The 18,659-nt window shown below is 40.5% G+C and overlaps 1 protein-coding gene across 1 annotated transcript in view; it reads right to left on the bottom strand.

Annotated features, from left to right (window-relative positions):
- The window catches only part of LRIG3 (leucine rich repeats and immunoglobulin like domains 3), a 41,333-nt gene extending 29,637 nt beyond the window's left edge, over positions 1-11,696 (bottom strand). Inside the window, exons 1-3 of the mRNA XM_059847014.1 lie at positions 11,255-11,696; positions 4,031-4,102; positions 3,685-3,759 (exon numbers count right to left, since the gene is read on the bottom strand). Of these exons, the coding sequence (XP_059702997.1) occupies positions 3,685-3,759; positions 4,031-4,102; positions 11,255-11,442 (335 nt within the window). The 5' untranslated portion in view covers positions 11,443-11,696. The remainder of the gene's footprint in view (positions 1-3,684; positions 3,760-4,030; positions 4,103-11,254) is intronic.
- Positions 11,697-18,659: the final 6,963 nt, after the last annotated feature.

The following is an 18,659-nucleotide window of genomic DNA, read 5'->3' as shown; positions in this document are numbered from 1 at the left end:
GCTTATGTTGCCAGCACGTGGGGGACCTGACCTCCTGGCTAGAGCTATTGTGCTGACAATCTCTGGCAAATACCTGAACTTTCCTCTTCCTGCCTTCTTATACTGCTCTCTTCATGCCTTCTCTTATAGAAGGTATATAAAAGGGCTTGGTGGCTGTACAAAAAGAACACCCTGCAATTTAATTTTCAGAGACTTGACCTACACCTCCTGACCAGATATACCCCAAAATACCACCCATGTAGCTTACAGTAGTATCCAGATTCGCAGGAGGCTCACAAGCTCTAACAAGATATATACTCATCACATGAAAAAAATCATAGATACATCTCCAGCCATGTAAGGAGAGTGTGCCTGAATACCCTTGTATACTAACTCCTTTACACTGACACATCTCCCAGGGTGGTGGTGAGGGGGTGTGCCTGTCTGATACTTTTCATTCCCAAGATGCTCAACCCTCAACTGGCATTGGTAAAAACAAAACGTTAGCATTGCTGTTTCATGTTACAGACAGACTGGGATCATCTCCTGCTCTGGGTATGTTTATCCTGAATAATTCATTAGTATGTAAATATATCATTTAGATAAAATATCAACTAGATAGCTAGAAATTAAGTAGCTCCAGAAATGGAAACTGGACTAACATGATAATCCACCCATGCTTGTTTATATCCCTCGAAGAATTCAGACATGTATGGCTGTGTGGGGATACCTGCACTATTGTGGAGACATACCGGCAGTGTAATTTCTTCTGCAGGGCAAGAAAATTCTTGCAGAACAGGTAAAATTCTAATGCTACCCAGCTCAGTAAGAATTCCTCACAAGTGAAATAAAAAAATCTTGTAATAGAGCTTCTTCAACAATGAAGATGTTGGCAAGAAAAGAGGGCATTGCTTCTACAGCATTCCTGAAAGATTCCTTTGGAAAAAAAAGTGCTGGCTTTTCAACTGACAGTAATGAACCAACTTATATGTATCTCATAAGAAGTGTAATCAAATCTAGAAGACTATCACCCTCTTTTCTGCTACCATTTGAAAGTCAGAACAAAGACTCAACATGGCAACAGTGGTTTGCTTTGGAAAGGCTTCACAACCATCTCCTTTCTTATAAAAGTTTAAAATGCTGGAGAAAGTCAACAGATGTTTCTCTGAAGAGCAATTCTAAAGTTTATATTCTAGTTGTTCCCTATGTGTTCTCTTCACATGACTTAAGATATATTAAATCAGATCACTTCAAATAACATCCACCACAGAAAAAACAAATGCATGTATTTTTTCACTTCTAAAAAAGTTTCATTAGATTATTTGTCCATTTATGCTACTGCAATACCATATATATTTTTATGCCTAACAATGGCATGTTTATTTCTCTTTATTTATACTATTTTCTATGAAATTAAATTTAGAATCCTTACATAAATAATATCCAAACAGTAAGAACAGGAGGCTCAGGAGAGACCTTATTGCTCTCTAAAATTTCATCACGGTAAAGGCTGTGCAGCATTGTAACAGGCTGCAAAGGGAAAGGGATGAAGCCACCATCTCTGGAAGTACTTACAAGACGTGCATGTGTGGCTTTTAGAGATGCGGTTTAGTGGTGGCCTTGACAGTGCTGAGTTAATGGTTGGACTTGATCTTAAAGGTCTTTTTCAACTTAAATGATTCAATGATTCTACTCTAGGTTTTAGAGAAAAGCCATGCAAAAGAGACAAGATCATCTCTTTTTGGACAATACAACTCTCATTTTATGTTCTATGTTCATCTCTTTTGATATAGAACAATTATCTTAACTATGGTAGATTGGAATTTGTAAGTTAACACAAAACATTAAAGTCATTATTTCTGCCATATTAAACTCCAGGAATCTCTGCTGTAGTCGTACCATAGGTATTAAATCTCAGCTGTAGCACAGTTACATTCAGTAATCTCCTTATCCACACACAGAATTAGAATGAAAACCAGCTAACACCCAACCAGAGTAACTTTAACTGCATTAGTAGTGTGATAAAAGCTTTTAGAAAATACTTATTTTTCTTTCAAGTGTTAGCACATACAGTGCATAGCAAAGATTTTTCCATGTCTGACTGCCTTAGTAAATGTCCCAAGCCAGCGACATATGGATATGAAACAAACAATTCAACAGTCACTGGTAATTATTTATTCTCACAAAGGAATACCAAAATTTTTGCACAGCTGCAAAAGAATGATTTTAGCTTCCTCTAAACAACAACTGTTGAGTTTCCATGAAAAGGAGAAATGCTAAGAATTCAGAAAAAAAGCAAGACTATATAAACCACTTTATAATGCTAGTATTTCTAGCCTTGTGGTAAACAGGACCTTAGCAGGGTGGTTAATATATATATATATATAAAAATAAAAATTTTAGCTCAATTAGCTGCTTGAACTACAGAATGCTATGCCAGTGTAAAAGTAATGCCAAAGCTACTGCAAAATAAAATATGTGCCTAAACTCAAGAGTTATTTGTCAGACACCATCTGCTTTTTCTTTCATTCTTTTCTGATTCTGATCTGTAAGAAACCGCATCAGTATCAAATGTCACTTAGTTCTTATTCAAACAGAGCAGCCCAGACACAGCGGCTGCACCAGCTGACTTGGCTGACCTAGGCCTAGAGTAAAAACAAACCCCTATAAATCACCAGATGTAAGCAATTGAATAGTGATCAATTTAATTAACTGAACAGCTTTCCAAAGTTTATTGTATTGTTTTAACCCTTCAGGATTCTTCAAGAGAGGTAACTTGCAATTTGTATTCAAGGACAGGATTTGGCCAGAGGGCTACAAATTATTAGCTTTAGACACTTTAGATTCCCACTGATAAAACACAAATCCCACACATGAAAATCAGGTCTTTTTTTCTAACTAATAGTATGATAGTAGCTACTTTTCTACACCTTCCTTCAGCAGTTTATTGAAACTAAATCACAGACAAGAAATCCAAGATAAGAAATATCGTTAAAATATCAGGAATAAGATTTCCTTTAAAATCAACTTTTTTGGTCATGGGTTCTGTATGCCTTTTACAACTTCACACTGATATTACAAATGAACACCAAGTAACCTACTAATTTCTTTCATGAAATGAAATGAACATGGACATAATCATGTGTTGCAATTTTATGTATTAACTACAGTAAAAAAAAAAAAAGTGCCACATATTAAAATGGGGTCCAAAAGAAAATTTTCAAGACATTGGCAAAACATCTAACCTAGATCCGTGTTCTGAAGCTGCATCTTGAGGGGATTTCCCTGTATTGTCCAGTGAAATTAATGGAATTCTGCCATGATTTAACACATCAGGATCTCAGCCAAGATGCATAACGATGGAGTATAAGTCTTGTTCTAAAGGCAGCACTGTACAAGTCTGTGTAACATTTACAGATGCTTGTACAGTGCCTAGCACAACAGGACAAAGGCTTCTGGGTACTACCACAACATAAATTAATTCTAATGCAGTCTTTGTATATGGGAAGCACGAAAACTACAAGGATTAAGCTCAATTATACACATTTTAAAGAACTACTAAATAATATGACATAATCGACTTCCTAACCACAAACTGCTCTATTTCCAATTATTTTACTTTAATCTCTGTAATGCACGCATTTCCATGAACCCTGTAGAGTTAGTTAGGTCCACTAACCAGGGACAAGAGTAAGATTTACTTACAAAGACAGAAGAGTTATATTTGCCGAGACTGGTCCCAGATCTGGAATGATCTCCAGTTCATTGTTGTTCAACTTCCTATTAATATTACAAAAGGGAGAGTCAGCTTTGATGTTAATCAGAACTATGTACATTGGACTTGCTAAACTGCTGAACTGTGTCACCTCGAAATTAAAAAATAATTCCAGTTTCACTTAATGTAAAATATCAGAAGAGCAAGTATTTTTGTTGTTCAAGCAACCATCCCTAGAGAAATAACTATACAATTAGCATACACAAACACAAGCTGGGTATTTTAGGTTGGGGTTTATGTTTTGGTATGGTTTTTAATTAAGACAAATTAACTTACACTTCCTGAAGACTATGAAGGTGATCCAAGATACTGGTCTTGATTGAAGATAATTTGTTGTGACTTAAGTCCCTATGAGGTTACAAAAATAAACACCCTGTCAGTTTTGCCATATGATATCAGGTAAAGCAGAGCAATTTCAATCCAAATTATGTTCTCACTTGTTTCCAAGTACACAAAAAGATTTTTTTATTATCAAAATTAGAATAGAAACTCATTTGCTTACACAAGGTATAAACACACAAATACAAATGCAAATACCTTGATCACTGCTAGCAGTGTCAAGGGAATTCCTAGTACCTCTGAAAAATATAGAATTGTTCATTGGAATGTACATAGGACCCATGGAAAACATCTTAAGATTTTGACTCAGATACACCAACAATCACTCTCCCACATCCCCTCACAACAAAAAATATGGCTATAACAACCCCTTGGTTACTTCAACAAGGAAAATTCAAAAAACAATAGTCATTGCACTCTCATTCCTTGGGTTCATCACAGTATATCACTCTTTTCACATCTCAAAAGCAATGCATAGCTCACAAATACACAATGAGGACCATTCATAAATTGCAACTGTATTTTCATGCTTCCACAAAATTCTGGACATCATTCCCACACAGAGATCTTAAGAAATAGCAGAAGAAAACAGACATAGCAAGGGCTAATTCTGAGTGTTAAAATGTCTGCATACTGGTGATGTTAATACCACACTTAATTACCCTTGAAGAAGTAGGCTGAACCCTTAGCTTGTGCCATGTTCAAGATCCCAGTATATATTGATGCAGCTTATAAAAAATTGTTAACACCTTTGAAGCATTTGCTACGAAACAAGCCAGGTATCAAAAATGCAACTAAAAAGCAACTTCTTCTTGACCCCAAGAAATACTTTTCCTTACAGTGCCATGCATCTTTGCCCTCTCAAACACCTGACATCATACAAAATTCCTAAGAAACTTTGCTGTAGCCTCAGAAGTACTGGACACATAACAGAAATAAGAGTGATGTAAAGTAAAAGAGAGAAAAGCTAACTGCAGGAACTCAAACCTGCACATCTCTAAACCTCTGCACAAGTGGTACAGAGGCACAACTCATCTTGTGACCATGACTATCTCTGTTGAAGGCCTCCCCCTTCTCAGTCACTCATCCACCAAAACGTGCACTTTTCTGATCCCCTACTACAGATGATCACTACCTCACCAGTATCAATTCAGCCATCTGCAAGCATTTGTTCCAAGTTAAAACACTGCATTTATCCAAGCCAACTAACAAAAATGACATTATTTTAGTGAGTTCTTAAATTCACTCCAGTGAGTGTCCGTAATGCAGACACATAAAGAAATGAATCAGGGCACCTCAGCAGTGAGCAGCTGTAGTATCAGGTAAAAGGTTCTTTTTTTAAAAAGCACCCTTTTGAAAAAAAGCTGCTCACACTCCACGATACTTTTCCCCATGCCAATCACGCACTTAAGAGTCATCCACCATACCTGGGGTGCTCATCAAGCCACACAAGCATGAAGTGTCATTTCACGTTGAATCTATGTGGAAACTACATGATTCCTCACTTTTTCTGGGTAAGATGACTCAGTAGAGTCATCTGTGCTGAGCACGCCAAACACAGGTCTGACTGCCATGGACGTGTCTGCTCTTCATCCACAGTTCGAGAAGTGAAGAAAGCTGATGAACAGCACATCCCTGCTTCACACAGACCAGAGCTGGCTTAAACAAAGCCAAGTTCAGGGTCTGTGCTAGGCATTCTGCTCTGTGACTAAGCCCTGAAAATCCAAAGATCCAGAGAAATAGTTTCCCTGCATCCATGACTCCACACCCTCAGACACAGGTATAATTCTGCAACCCAGCCAGGCACCTAGGTTTCCTTAGCAGAACATGTGGATAATAAAACTCTGTTTTAGATACTCCCAGCTGACTTGTTCAATGTTGCCAGGATAGTTTCATCGTCACTTTTGTTCCTCTCCTACAGCTGGCAACTAAAAAAATCCTGCAGTAACAATAAGAATTAAGTATAAAAAATAATCCCTGGCACATATGGGTATTATGAGGGTACCACCAGTACTCAGCTGTAAGGTGTGCTCTGAGCCAGCCAACTGGACCAGGCCCAGCAAGCTGCTGAGCTGTGGCACGAGAACCTGGTTCAGAGCCGCAGGCAGGGAAAAGAGATGTGCTGCATTTCCCAAGCCAGGACTGCACAGGGCAGAGCTGCAGGTGTGAATGGCATTTTTCAGAACAAAAGAAGGGGCTGTGGGCTGGGGGAGAGCCACCTACAGAAGGGAACACATTCCACCATCTTCAGGTGGCCACAGAAGGGATGTTTTCAGAGACTCAGCTCTGGACTCAAGCACCTAATATGTATCTGTGCCTTGACTTTCAGGTGTCTAAACCCCTACAGATTTTCCTCTTAACAATGGAAAACCAATACAGTGCCAATGCTTTCAAAAGCCCACTAATTTTAGTTTCACCATTATGATTTTGAGTTCCCCTGTATATTATGTTCACCACACTAAAGTTAGAGGACTGCATCTTTCACCGCTCAAAAATCTAGTGCAAACAATCTCCAGGCCATACACTGGAGAAAAATCCCTTTGTTTAACATCTGAAGGCATTAGCTGCACAGATTTGAAATTCTCACACTGCATTCTTAAGTGTAAATACTGAAAAAGTATGCTGCTACAAAAATCTAGACAGCAATCCAACTTGGTCCTCAAAGGCAGTGTAGAGACAGTTTTTGCCCTTAAACTTATTTCAATATTTGGCTTTAGTCTGTAGGGATTATAAGAACTATGCAAATAAACAGACAAAATTCAGTTAAGTTATGGCTGTTAGTGCCTAACATGTTACTGTTGTTCACGCTTCAGACAAGACTTAGGAATCAGTAATTATTTCAACAAAGAGCTTTCAACATTAGTGCTAAACCCCTGCATTTCTTCATTTCACCTAAAAACTCTGCAAAAGGTTTATTTAAGGCAAATTTGCCTAAAGGACCCACCAGACAGTAACAGACGTGAGTAGATTTGTTCTGCTGGAGTTAAAACATGTTAAAAAAAAAAAAAATCTGGCAGAGTCCTTAAACTATAAAAATCCTGCAATTACAACCACTGCTGTGCATGATCACCACACTGGAGCCAGACACTTTCACTCATAGCTTAAGCTCACATCCATCTGGAGTCTATCAAGGCAACCGTGAGCGTAACTAACACTAGGTTTCAAACTACTTTTTTTGGTGTTTGTTTTTTAACACTAAAGATACATTCACATTTTCCAAGTAGCACCTACTTTAAAAAATACATACATAAAAATTTCTTATGCCTGGTTTACTTACACCAGGTTGTCAAACACAAGATGGAAAAAAAAATCCCAAAGCAAAAAACCAACCAAAAATGCCCAACCCTCCAGACAATACTGAATTGCCTGTTTTATACAGTATATATGCTTGTCTACCAATAGTTGCATAAAATACGTATTATAAATATTTTATTAAACATTACTTCAGTACTACTAGCATAGGAAACTTCATGAAATTTTGGTAAAAAAAGCCTTGCAAGATACAGTTCAAGTTCAATCAGAGTGGCTGGAAGTGAACCAAGAATTAAAATATTTGCCTTTTACTAATAATCTAAGTGAAGCTTAAGCTAGTAGAATTTTTTCAAACTTACAAGCACTGGGTTGGCACAATTTTTTAAATATAAAAACTCATCATCGCAGTTGCAAAGCAACAAGTTTATTTCAGTTCAATGCATTTCTCAACATACCTTAAAACATGTATGAAGAAAAAGTTGGAGAATGAAATTCTATTTTCCTTCACAGAAATGGAACTGACATGGTTCAAACATTATTACCAGGTGTTTTCCATTTCTGAATTTTCCTTGTATGTTAAAACAAAATTACAAGAGGGGAGAAAATTCCCTCTGTGATTACTTTTGCTACTAGAATCTCAAAAGTCATAGAAGATAGAACATACTCTGGAAAGCCAAAAATCAGATACATATTAAGAAATTCTTCATAGCAATAGTAAGCATATATAGCTGTTCTTCACCTCACATTTCTAAGAGAAGTGATTGGACATTTAAGTAGAATTGCCTCCACTTGAAAAAGCATGCCAGAGTTTTTACCCTCAAAGAACCTGTTCTATGAAAGAAACTATTTTCTTTGTTCCATTATGTTTGTATGACCATTTTTTGTATCTCACAAGTCCCAGCATTAGCTGAAACTTAACATCAAGGTTTGTGTGATTAAAAACTAAAAGGAAGCCTAATGTATAGAGGGAAAAGGCAAGTGCTTCTTCACAAATTTTATAGATATCACTTTTAGACTCTAACTTAATTTACAACACTTAGTCACAATTATCATCTTCTTCCTTAGAGAACTCAGAAACCTGAGCCCCAAGTCAAATTTTAAAATGCAAATCCAGCAACAGTTCCTTAATCAGTCCCACTGGGGCCTATAGAGCTGCTAATTCAGCAGAAATCAGCAGAGCTGAAAAACAAAAAGCCAGGCTGTAGCTGTTTTAAGACACTGATCCAAAGTGACTCATAAATCAGCTTGCTATGTTCAAGCTTTAGTCTGGAAAATATTGAAAAACAGCTGTGAAAACCATACAGCTTTTTTTTCTGGCAATTCTGGTAGGGAACTAGAGGATTTATAAAATGTAAATACTAAAGATGTAATACAAACACAAGTGAAAACCATTTTTCAGACTTTCCCTCCTGTCCCACCGACAGTTCTAGCATTCCTGAGTGAACCTGGCAAAGGGTACTGCAGTGCCAGAGGTAGTTTGCACACACGGAGGACTCTGGCCAATGCTCCACACTCTTCCTCCTCCACCAGCTCTAACAACCCCACATTCTTGCAATATCAGGATACACATCCTGGAATAAAATGGAAATCCAGCTTCAAAACTATCTGTACACAAAGCCATTATAAATGTTTATCAGTTTTCAGCAGACTGTTACCTCTTATGAAGGCAAGGTAATAAAATAAGGCATTTTTAGCTAAAGTCATGGTGAAGTTGGCAATTATAGCCTGTTTAGACTCCACTTTGTGAAGACACTCCCATACAGCACAGGAGACTCACACCTGCCACCATGGAGAAGGGGACATAAGTCAGGTTCATTTTTTCCCCTCTCTTTGTCCATTCTGAGGTCATTCGTATTTTATTTCAGCAGGGAATGTGAACAAAAAAAAGGCATGAAAGTACACAGCAGGAGTTTCAAAAACCTGCTCTCCATATGGGTGAGTACAGATGGGCAAAGGAAGGTGTAAAGCCTAACGTGGGCCTAGACCCTCTCAGGCAGAAGACCTTCCACTCTCCTGCGTAGGGGTCTCACCTGAGTATGTTAATAACGTGGTAAATAAAGCTGTTGTTTTCTCAAGAGAACTGGAAAGCCTGCAATTAAACTACTAGCCTTTGGCTATATCCACTATAGAGTTTCATGGAAAACATAGTAGACATATAGCAATAAAATTCATAAACAGACTTTTACAATTTGTAATGTGCAGTTTGTTGCAACAATAATCCAAACCTTTTTTGTGTATGTAAAGCTGAACGCATTAATTACCCAATTGCACAATCCCAGGTCCAAGTACTGGGGTAGCTGGAGGTAACAGACAATGCCACACTCTTCCTTGTTCTTATTAAGAGGGCAAGGAAGAAAAAGCAGGGTACTTCTAAGGCATTTGTCCCAAACAAAAGAAATATTTACCCAAAAGTGGCCAGACCACATGGTTTGGTGACACCTACAAAGATGTACTTCTGTGAGTTTAAAGGCAAGTGACACAGCTGTCCAATGAGTAATCACAGCAGGGTTTCTTACAACAGACCAAAGCTTATTTATACAAGAGGAACTTATTTTCTCACACTTTTAAAGGAATGTGAACTTACATAAGGGCAATTTACACTACCAAGGGAATTCTAATTAGAAAAATGTCCCTTGTGTTAACAAAAAAAACCCCCTGCAATGTGTTTTATTGTCTCTCAGGAACATAAGTGAAAAAAACAAATTTGTATTCCTGCTAATGCTTTTTAAAGCAACTCTAAAAAAATGAAGAGTTCTGTGATTTTCCCCTTTTTATTTACCACATCTGAATTTTAACAGCATTGATGTACGCTAAGCTAAGAAATTAAACTATAAAGCTTACCTTATATCAAAACAAAATCCTTAGGTTTTGTCAGAAAACTTAAGTGGGCATACTGAAACACTTCAAAAAACTAAGAGGAATGAAATATAATAGAAAGCAAAACCAGTTGTTGAATGTAAAGCAGATGCAGTAGTAGATCTGTATGTTTCAATCACGTAAGGGGGGGGGGGGGGGAAGTTTCTTTCCCCTCACACTTTTGTATACCAGTCATGGAAATATTCAACTCCCAGAGCCATGCCTGTGCTCAGTTCCATATGGTGTCAATACAGCCATCCACATTTCATGAGTAAAGCAGCATGACCTCCAGACGAGGCAATTGAACAGAATTAGCCACAACTAATTGAAAGTCTTCCTGTTTACTTTAAAGCCCTTATCTCGATCTGCTTTGAAAATATAATAGAAAATTAATACGACTAATATAGAAAATCTTTCAGTGACAAGCGATTAAAAAGAAATGTGGGAAGTCCCTCGGCTATTTTCAAGCTTTTAGATAGCTGACCTAATTTATGTTTTTTTCTATAAAAGTTTGTCACTGAAAGTAACTTTGCCTCAGCATAAGTTCGCCGCTACCCTGGGTTCGGCCACTGCGCGGCATCGAGCCGACCGGGCCCGCACCCATCACCAGCGCCAAAACTACCCAGGAATGAAGAGCTGCACGAAGAAAACCGACAGGAGCTTTCCCAACACACCGTTGGGAAAATCACATCAGTGCTAACGTGATGATTACTTCACGTTGTCTAAGAAAGTCAAGAGAACTTTTTCCTCGCCCTCTCCGACACTGAGCAGCGCTCCCGGGCCCACTTCAGCCGGGCGCTTATCGCCAGCACCGTTCGGGGCCGCAGCCCGCCCCAAGGGACGTCGTCCCGCTGCGGCCGCCGGCGACCTCGCCGCGCCCGCTGACAGCTCGGCCGCAGCCTCAGTGCTGCCCGCTCCCGCACGTCGCTGCCGCCACCACACCCGCGCTCCCCTCAAAGCCCGCCCGTCCGCGGCCCCGGGGGGCAGAAGATGGCGGGCGGACGCAGACCGGTGCCCCCAGCCCGCCACGGAGCCCGCCGCCCCCATACTCACAGCTGCACCGCCCCCCGCGGCAGCCGATCGGGCAGCCGGCTCAACTCCAGGCGGCTGCAGGCGACGAGGTGCCCAGCGCAGCGGCAGGGCGCGGGGCAGCGGGCGGCGGTGGGGAGGCTGCCCAGCAGCAGCGGCAGCAGGAGTAGCGCCGGGAGGACGGCGAGCGCCGAGCGGGACCGGCGGAGCATGGCGGGCCCGAAGCTGCTGCCCCCGCTCCCGTCCCTGGCGTTCGCCCCACTGACAGAGCCGAGCGCGGCACGACCTCCTACTTCTCAGCGCGGGTGGCGGCTGCCGCTCATGCCCCCGGAGCGACCGCTGAGGGGGGAAGGCGGTGGGGGACGGGTGTGTAGAAAAAAGTAAAGAAAGCGGGAGGGGACCGCAGCGCCGCCACCGCCGCCAGCCACTCCGCAAACTTTCCGCCACCTCAGCCCGCCTCCGCGCGGCTGGGGGAGCCCCGAGCACGGCCCGCCCCGCCGCAGCCCCCTCCCCGTGCCATGTGACAGCCGCGGCCGGGCGCCGCGGGGCTGGGCTGTGGGATGGCGGGCTAGGGCGCGGGTGGGCCGGCATCGTGCCCTACTGCTGCCGGGCCTTGGCGGTGCCATCCCCGGGCCTCCGCCCCGCAGCACGGCGGGCGCTACTGGGGGATTTTGCTGCCGTCCTCGGCCTCTCCATGGGCGGGCGGGAGCGGGCCCTGAGCATCACCCACCATGCCCGGGCCGAGGTGAGAAGGCACGGGCACCATGGCCGTGCTCGCGCGGGGTTTCCTTTTGCCATCGCACCAGGCAGCGTGTGTCGTGGTGATCCAGATGCTGCTCTAGAGGCCCCAGGCTTCCCAGCCAAGCCTGGGGTCACTGGCATGTAAAAGGTGAGGTGAGGTTAACTCCTGCCTTCCGGGTCCTACATGGCTAGTCCAGACACCGTAATTAAGCCCATTATGTTCCCCACAGGATCCCGGCTCCAAAGGTTCAGGGAAGTGGGCAGGACGTACAGATTCCACATGTCTGAGGTAATCGATGTAATTTAAGTAAATACCTATTGTTCAAGTTCCATATGTAAGCGCGGAATCCTGCAACGGATTCAATTACTGAAGGCTTCACGCCCCCCCTACTCTGCAGGAACAGCCGCCATCAAATTGCTCAGGAGCACTGCTTTCCCTCCCACCTTCATACGTGCACCTGGAAGATGGCAGACATCTTAGACACTGTGAACTTGGAGCCTCAAGAAGTTTGACAGCTCCAGTATCAAGATTTGTAAGGGTGAAACTTTGTCCCAGTTTTTATTGTTTCCATGTATATCTCAGTGTACAGGGATTTTTGTTAAAGAAACAAAACTACATTTTAGTCAGAAGTCATGAGTTTGCAAGACTGAACAGTCCTAAGCGACTACAAACATTCATGTGCCACTGTCATCATGACTGTTTCATATGCATAGGGTGTGCAGAGTTCTGCAGTGTTTTGTCAGCTTGTGCTCCATTGACCATTGGTGTTCCTTAAGGAAATTACCATGGGAAAACAAACAATGCTGCAGGAACACGCTTTTTTCTGCATATAGAAGCAAGCAAACAAGCAAAGAAACAAAATATAGAATAGAAATTACTTAGTATGTCTTTACAAGTTATTTTTTATTTAAAGTGTATGAAAACTGTCCATGTACCATTGGCATGTCAATATTGCAGTTTCTTTTCCAGTCTTCCTTTGGAAAACATTAGGGTGACCTTAGATCAGCAAAGCCTGTGAAACAGTAAGCTGTTCTAAACAGACACCAGGACAGTGCCCTATTTGGAATTTTGAAGCTATCCATGATTAGTCTGTACTTGTTTCCACGGAAGTCAGTGGGAAAGCGTCTTTTCTCAAGTTCCAGCATTTGTTCTAGCTGTCCAATTGTTTCATATCATAACACCAAGATAAAGTGAACATGTTGTGTTTACATATAGGTAGGATATGCTATACTTGCTAATTTTGCAAAGTAATCAGAAATTCAAGAGAAGGATCTTTATGTTGTTCCAGGTAATTATTGAAGGATCTACAAAAATTAAAATAGATTTAAATAACTAAGCTTTGTATTATAGTTCCCAGAGTGCACAGCAAAGAGCCTCACTTTTCTGGGAAAAGTGGTCTTCTCTTATCTCGAATGTTGGTAAGGGTGCTGATCCACTAGTAGGTGGCAAGAGAATCATTAAGCTGTCAGTTTTAACATCCAAGGAGAAGAAAAAATAGAAACAAAGCATTTTGAACTTAATTTATCATAGCAGTCAATAATATATATGGTGCTTATGTGAACGGTGGGACAAGAGAGAATCTGAGAAACAAAAGGAGGGGAAAAAAAAGAGATGAAAAGGGCAGGAACTTCTGGTTTTGTAATTTTAAAAACCACTCATGCAGTCAGAGAATACTGTGTCCGTAGAAAAACCTAATGCATATTTAGTGCTAGTAATATATGAAGCTGGTTTAAGTTAGGCAAAGTAAATCAATCCAGAAAATTAGTTCATTTGTCTTTGCAGCTTCTTTTCTCAAAATAATCAATATTATGAATCCTACAATACTTATATATACATATACGTATGTGTACTTGGCAGAAAGTCTTTCTTCCCACAGGGAGATTTGCTCTCTTCAGAAGTCTCAGGAGCTGGTTCTGCCCCTCATATGAGCACTGCAAGCTCTTGCAACCCTCAGTTCCAGGAGTGTCTTCATCACTGGTTTTAGGTTGAGTGTGCCCTGTGACTGTACATAAGCAAATACAAGTCACTCCTTCACAAGTTTGGCTGGACTATATCTTATAAGCTTAAAAGTAAGCTTATATCAAAATAAGAGGTCTCCCATTCATCTACCCTGTCATCTCCACACGTAGCAAGGAACTTCTGGTGACCCTTCTTTGGCATTGGCATTAACATAATGGTGGATTCGCCAGGATTAGGGGACTGGTTTGACTGAAACCCCTTAAAAATAATGACATTCCCCCCCCCCCCCCAACACACTTTTTTAAATTCTGAGTTGGAATAATTTCCTTATCCAGTTTTCCATGTAGCTGCACAAGGAAGAGACTTTCCTTGTGGTTATGCAAAGACAGGTCCTTTCCATGACAGCCTGAATACAGGTCAGCCTGGGGCAATGATGTTGGGGAGGGGGGAGCATGGCTGCAGAGAAAAAGTCTTGTAAAACTAGATTCTCAAGCTCTCTCTTTGGCAAACAAGATTAGTTTCCTCCACAACACTACCAAGCACCGTCCTGTGGATAAGTTGGTAGTGGAGGACAGGGAGTTGTGTAGTGAGATACAACCCACTGTTCTGGATGCTATGGCTTGATTCTAATGGTATCATTTTCAGCCTTTGGTTATTGTAAATCAGAGTCAAGTTCAAACATATGTTGTTTAAAATATGTATTCACTTCAGGCAAAAGACACACCCAGAAGCTGTGTTATATGTTTGGAGTTTTTTTTGCATATCATTAATGCACTGAAATCAGGCACTGCTTTCAAACAATCTACTTCCAGAAAAAGTCAACCCTAAATCAGACTGGGTTTAGCAGATTATTAAAAATAATTTACCTATTGCTAAATTAAGCAAAACTAAATTAAGGTACTATACATTTTCTGTTCTGAATTCAAATTAGAACATCTTTCATAACATTAGTAAGAGTTCAGTTAATCTAATTACAGGTTTTTATACATTTTGCAAAAGAATCAGAAGTCATTACATCAGACAATTACATATAGTTGTATATAGTTATGTGTAGTTAGATCTGCAGGATTAATATCAGAAGGTTGAAAGGACTGAACAGTTACATCTACTAAATTTTAAATGGTTTTGTCCACTAAGGCCGCCTCAGGAATTAAAAGTCTCCCCATGTACTCCTGGATCACCTTGAAATCCAAATCTGTGTCTGGTTTTAATTTCAGATTTTTCTACTTTTCATGGGTAAATGAAGCAATTTGGGTAGGGTTCAGCAGCAAAAAGCAGAAGCTAAGCAGAACAACATTGCTTACACTCTGACACATCTAATTTCTGATAGAGTGAGATAGAAACCAATGGCCCATCTATTTACTTTCCTATCAATAAATGACCCTGTATGAGCAGTGGCAGAATTAATGTCCTGTCTGTTTATTCCTAAACTTTCACAGTTCACTTTTATTTATATTCAAATAAGCTGTTTTGGGCTATCTGAGAGGAGGAAATGAAGAGTTCACGCTTTCAAGATCATTATGTCTTTTGGAGATTCACCAATTTGGTCCATTGAAATAATAATCTTAAGGCTAACAAATTTTTTTTTTTTCTAAAACCACATCTGGAGGGAGAGATGAACCGGTGAGACCCATCCTGCTTATAAAACAAACGTGGAGCAGGACATGCTTTCTGTGGAGGCTGCTTGCCTACATGAAATACCTTGTGATAGGCAAGAGGAAGTTTTGCCTCAGGCACCTGTCTGGAAGTTACTGAAGAGTCCCACAAAATCTCTGCATTGTATGCAGAAGAGCCTTTTCACTTCTGTGTGTGTCACATTCAATATCTTGGGATATTTTTCATGGAAATTACTCTAAATTAAGAGCTTTTCTACCTTCCTCTACTTCTGCCCATTTGGTATTGCAATTGATACTACTTTTAGATTATAGTAGCACTAAGACTTCATGACCATTTGTTTCAAACCCTGTGATTAACCATCACCATTTCATTTGCATTTGAAGAAAATAATAAAATATTCTTAAATAATTTCCTAGTAATCTCCTTCTAGTGTGTCATAACTCCACAGTGAATATTCCAAGGTGCATACAGAAATTTATTTTTGGTAGTAATTATAATTGACTTTATGTGATCCAACAGTGAAACCATGAAAACCAAATTATACATAATTTGAATGCACTGATTACAACCAGAAAAACCATATGAACTCTTTCTGAAAACTTTGCCTAGGGCAGAAAATGTTCAGCTTTTATAGAATTCATCCAAACAGTGAATGTTTGCTTCCATTACAAATAAACTTAAAACATCCTAAGGCAATCCGCATTAGTGACGATTGTTAATGTCTTCAAGTCATGTCCTGTGTAGGGCTAAGTAGGGAGTTAAGTGCTTGATTGGAAGGACAATTAAACAATCAACAGCTACAATGATGTAACTTCAAAGAGGAAAAAAATAAGACTTAGTTTTATGTCATTAAGGAACACTCAAGTTGAAATGTTGTCAATTTGAATAAAAATAAGTAGATGTAATTTCAGGATGTGCTAGTGTAATAAAACACCTGCCAGGTCTGTTTTACCTGTTGTTTTAGTTTGTTGAGGGTTTTTAAATAATCTTAAAATAAGTAAACATTTTGTGGTTAGAAAGGCCAAGAAGTGGTCCAAAAGGGAATCTGAAAGAGTGCTCTGTTGAACCTAGCAGTGGCTCATCCAGACAGTAATGTCTTTGGCTCTTCCCTGCTGCCCTTCCTTGGGGTGGGGGATTATTGTACCTGATGCTCAAACATAAGTTCCTTTCTGCAGTGGGGATGAAAGTTTTTTGCCCCAGGAAAAAGGGCTTGATGGCGTTATCTTAATATTAAATAGTCACAGGCCAGTTTTTAAGATTTATATCAGTATTTTGCAGTCTCAGTGTTAAGTATTTACTACCTTTAGGTGTATAGCTCTCCTTGAAGCCAACTGCTTTAAGAATCTCACAGCAAGAAATCAATGGGAGTTAGGCCCTAAATCTTTGAAGAATTTGTGTCTGATTGTCTGTTGAAGGGGGAGAACGAGCTGCAGCTGGGACTCATCTTGTGTAATTTTAGCAATTTGGAAGTTTGGTATCTCTTCTAAAGCATTTGTATTGGCTTCTTCTGTAGTCAGTAGAAAAATACAAATCCAGGAAGTGATTACTACCTTTCTAAAATAGACAATCAAGGAATTTAGAGTGAATCAGTCTCTGCAGATTTTCTCCTTCTGTATAAAAAGAACCTTATGTCTAGTTTAGTCTAGATCCTGTTTTTTCAGATGATTCTCAGTGTCTGCCTTCAAACATACACATTAAGCTAAATAGAATAATATGGGAGCATATTTCTCAAATTTCTTTCTATAATGGGGACCTGTATTGGTTTTGCATGACCTTGTTTTGGTAGTGGGGAAGCTACAGGGGTGGCTTCTGCGAGAAGCTTCTAGAAGCTTCTTCCGTGTCCAGTAGAACGAGGCCCTGGTGACTCAAAAAATGGACATGCCACTGGCCAAGGCTGGGCCAATTAGAAATGCTGATAATGCCTCTGTGCTAACATTCAAGAAGAAAGATAAAAAAAGTATTGGCATAGTTTTATTTCTGCAAGAGAAGTATGGAGTGATAATATGTGAGAAGAACAGCTCGGCAGACACCAAGATCAGTGAAGGAGAGGTTGGAGGAGGTGCTCCAGGTGCTGGAGCTGAGATTCCCCTGCATGACATGGTGATAACCATGGTGAAGCAGCTGTGCTCCTACAGCCCATGGATGTCCATGGGGAAGCAGCTATCCACCTGCAGCCTATAGAGAACCCCCACACTAGAGCAGGTGGATGCCTAAGAGGAGGCTGTGACTCCATGGAGAGGTGAGCCCTGCTCCCATACTGGATCAGCTTGCCCTTGTAGGACTGCACCCCATGGAAGAGTGACCCATGCTGCAGCAGTTTACTCATTATCCTTCTCTGATTTTGTTAGTTGAGCCTGTTTTGACCATGATGGTATTTGATGAGTGATCTTTCCCGGTCCTTATTTCAACCCTCAACCCATGAGCTCTTTGTTATATTTTTTCTCCTCTGTTCAGCTACAGAAAGGAGTGAGTGAGTGGCTTTGGTGGGTGCCTGGCATCTGGCCAGCATCAACCCATGACAGTACCTTAACTATCATTGTAACAATAGTAAGCAAAATTTATCACAAATATGAATTATAGTTTTACATTTTGCACCCCTGTAATAGTTTACTTTGTTTCCTGCTAATGTAACAAGTTCTACTGAGGATTTATCAACAGCTTAAATCTTACAAGACAGTAAACCATAAGGGAGGTGCTATGCATAAGTGAGGTATCATGTACAAATACAAAATGTGGACCACACAAGGAAGAAAGATCTAGTAGTGCATCACAAATAAGTATGTGTCAACAGTAACAATATAGGAAGCATTTTGGGGTATATGACTTGGAGCTTTCTATGTGAGAGAAAGAAATAGTATTCTGGTGAGGACTGAGATGAAGTACTATATCCCATTTGGAAGTCACATATTAAAGGAGAGGAATGGATTAGGCTACAAAAAGCTGGTAGCATGGTCTGCAGGACAGAGCTTCCAGCTCTCACAGAATGAATAGCCAGTGTTGCAGCAAGTAGCACTTGAAATTTTGCACAAAGCTATCCCATTGCCATCATTGGGAAACCAGTGAGTCATAGCACACTGTAGTATCAGCTGGACATGGTCCCCCCCCTTCTGC

This window comes from Haemorhous mexicanus, chromosome 5 (genome assembly GCF_027477595.1).
Source record: "Haemorhous mexicanus isolate bHaeMex1 chromosome 5, bHaeMex1.pri, whole genome shotgun sequence".
NCBI classification, from domain to species: domain Eukaryota; kingdom Metazoa; phylum Chordata; class Aves; order Passeriformes; family Fringillidae; genus Haemorhous; species Haemorhous mexicanus.
This window is presented reverse-complemented; position numbering and strand designations above follow the sequence as displayed.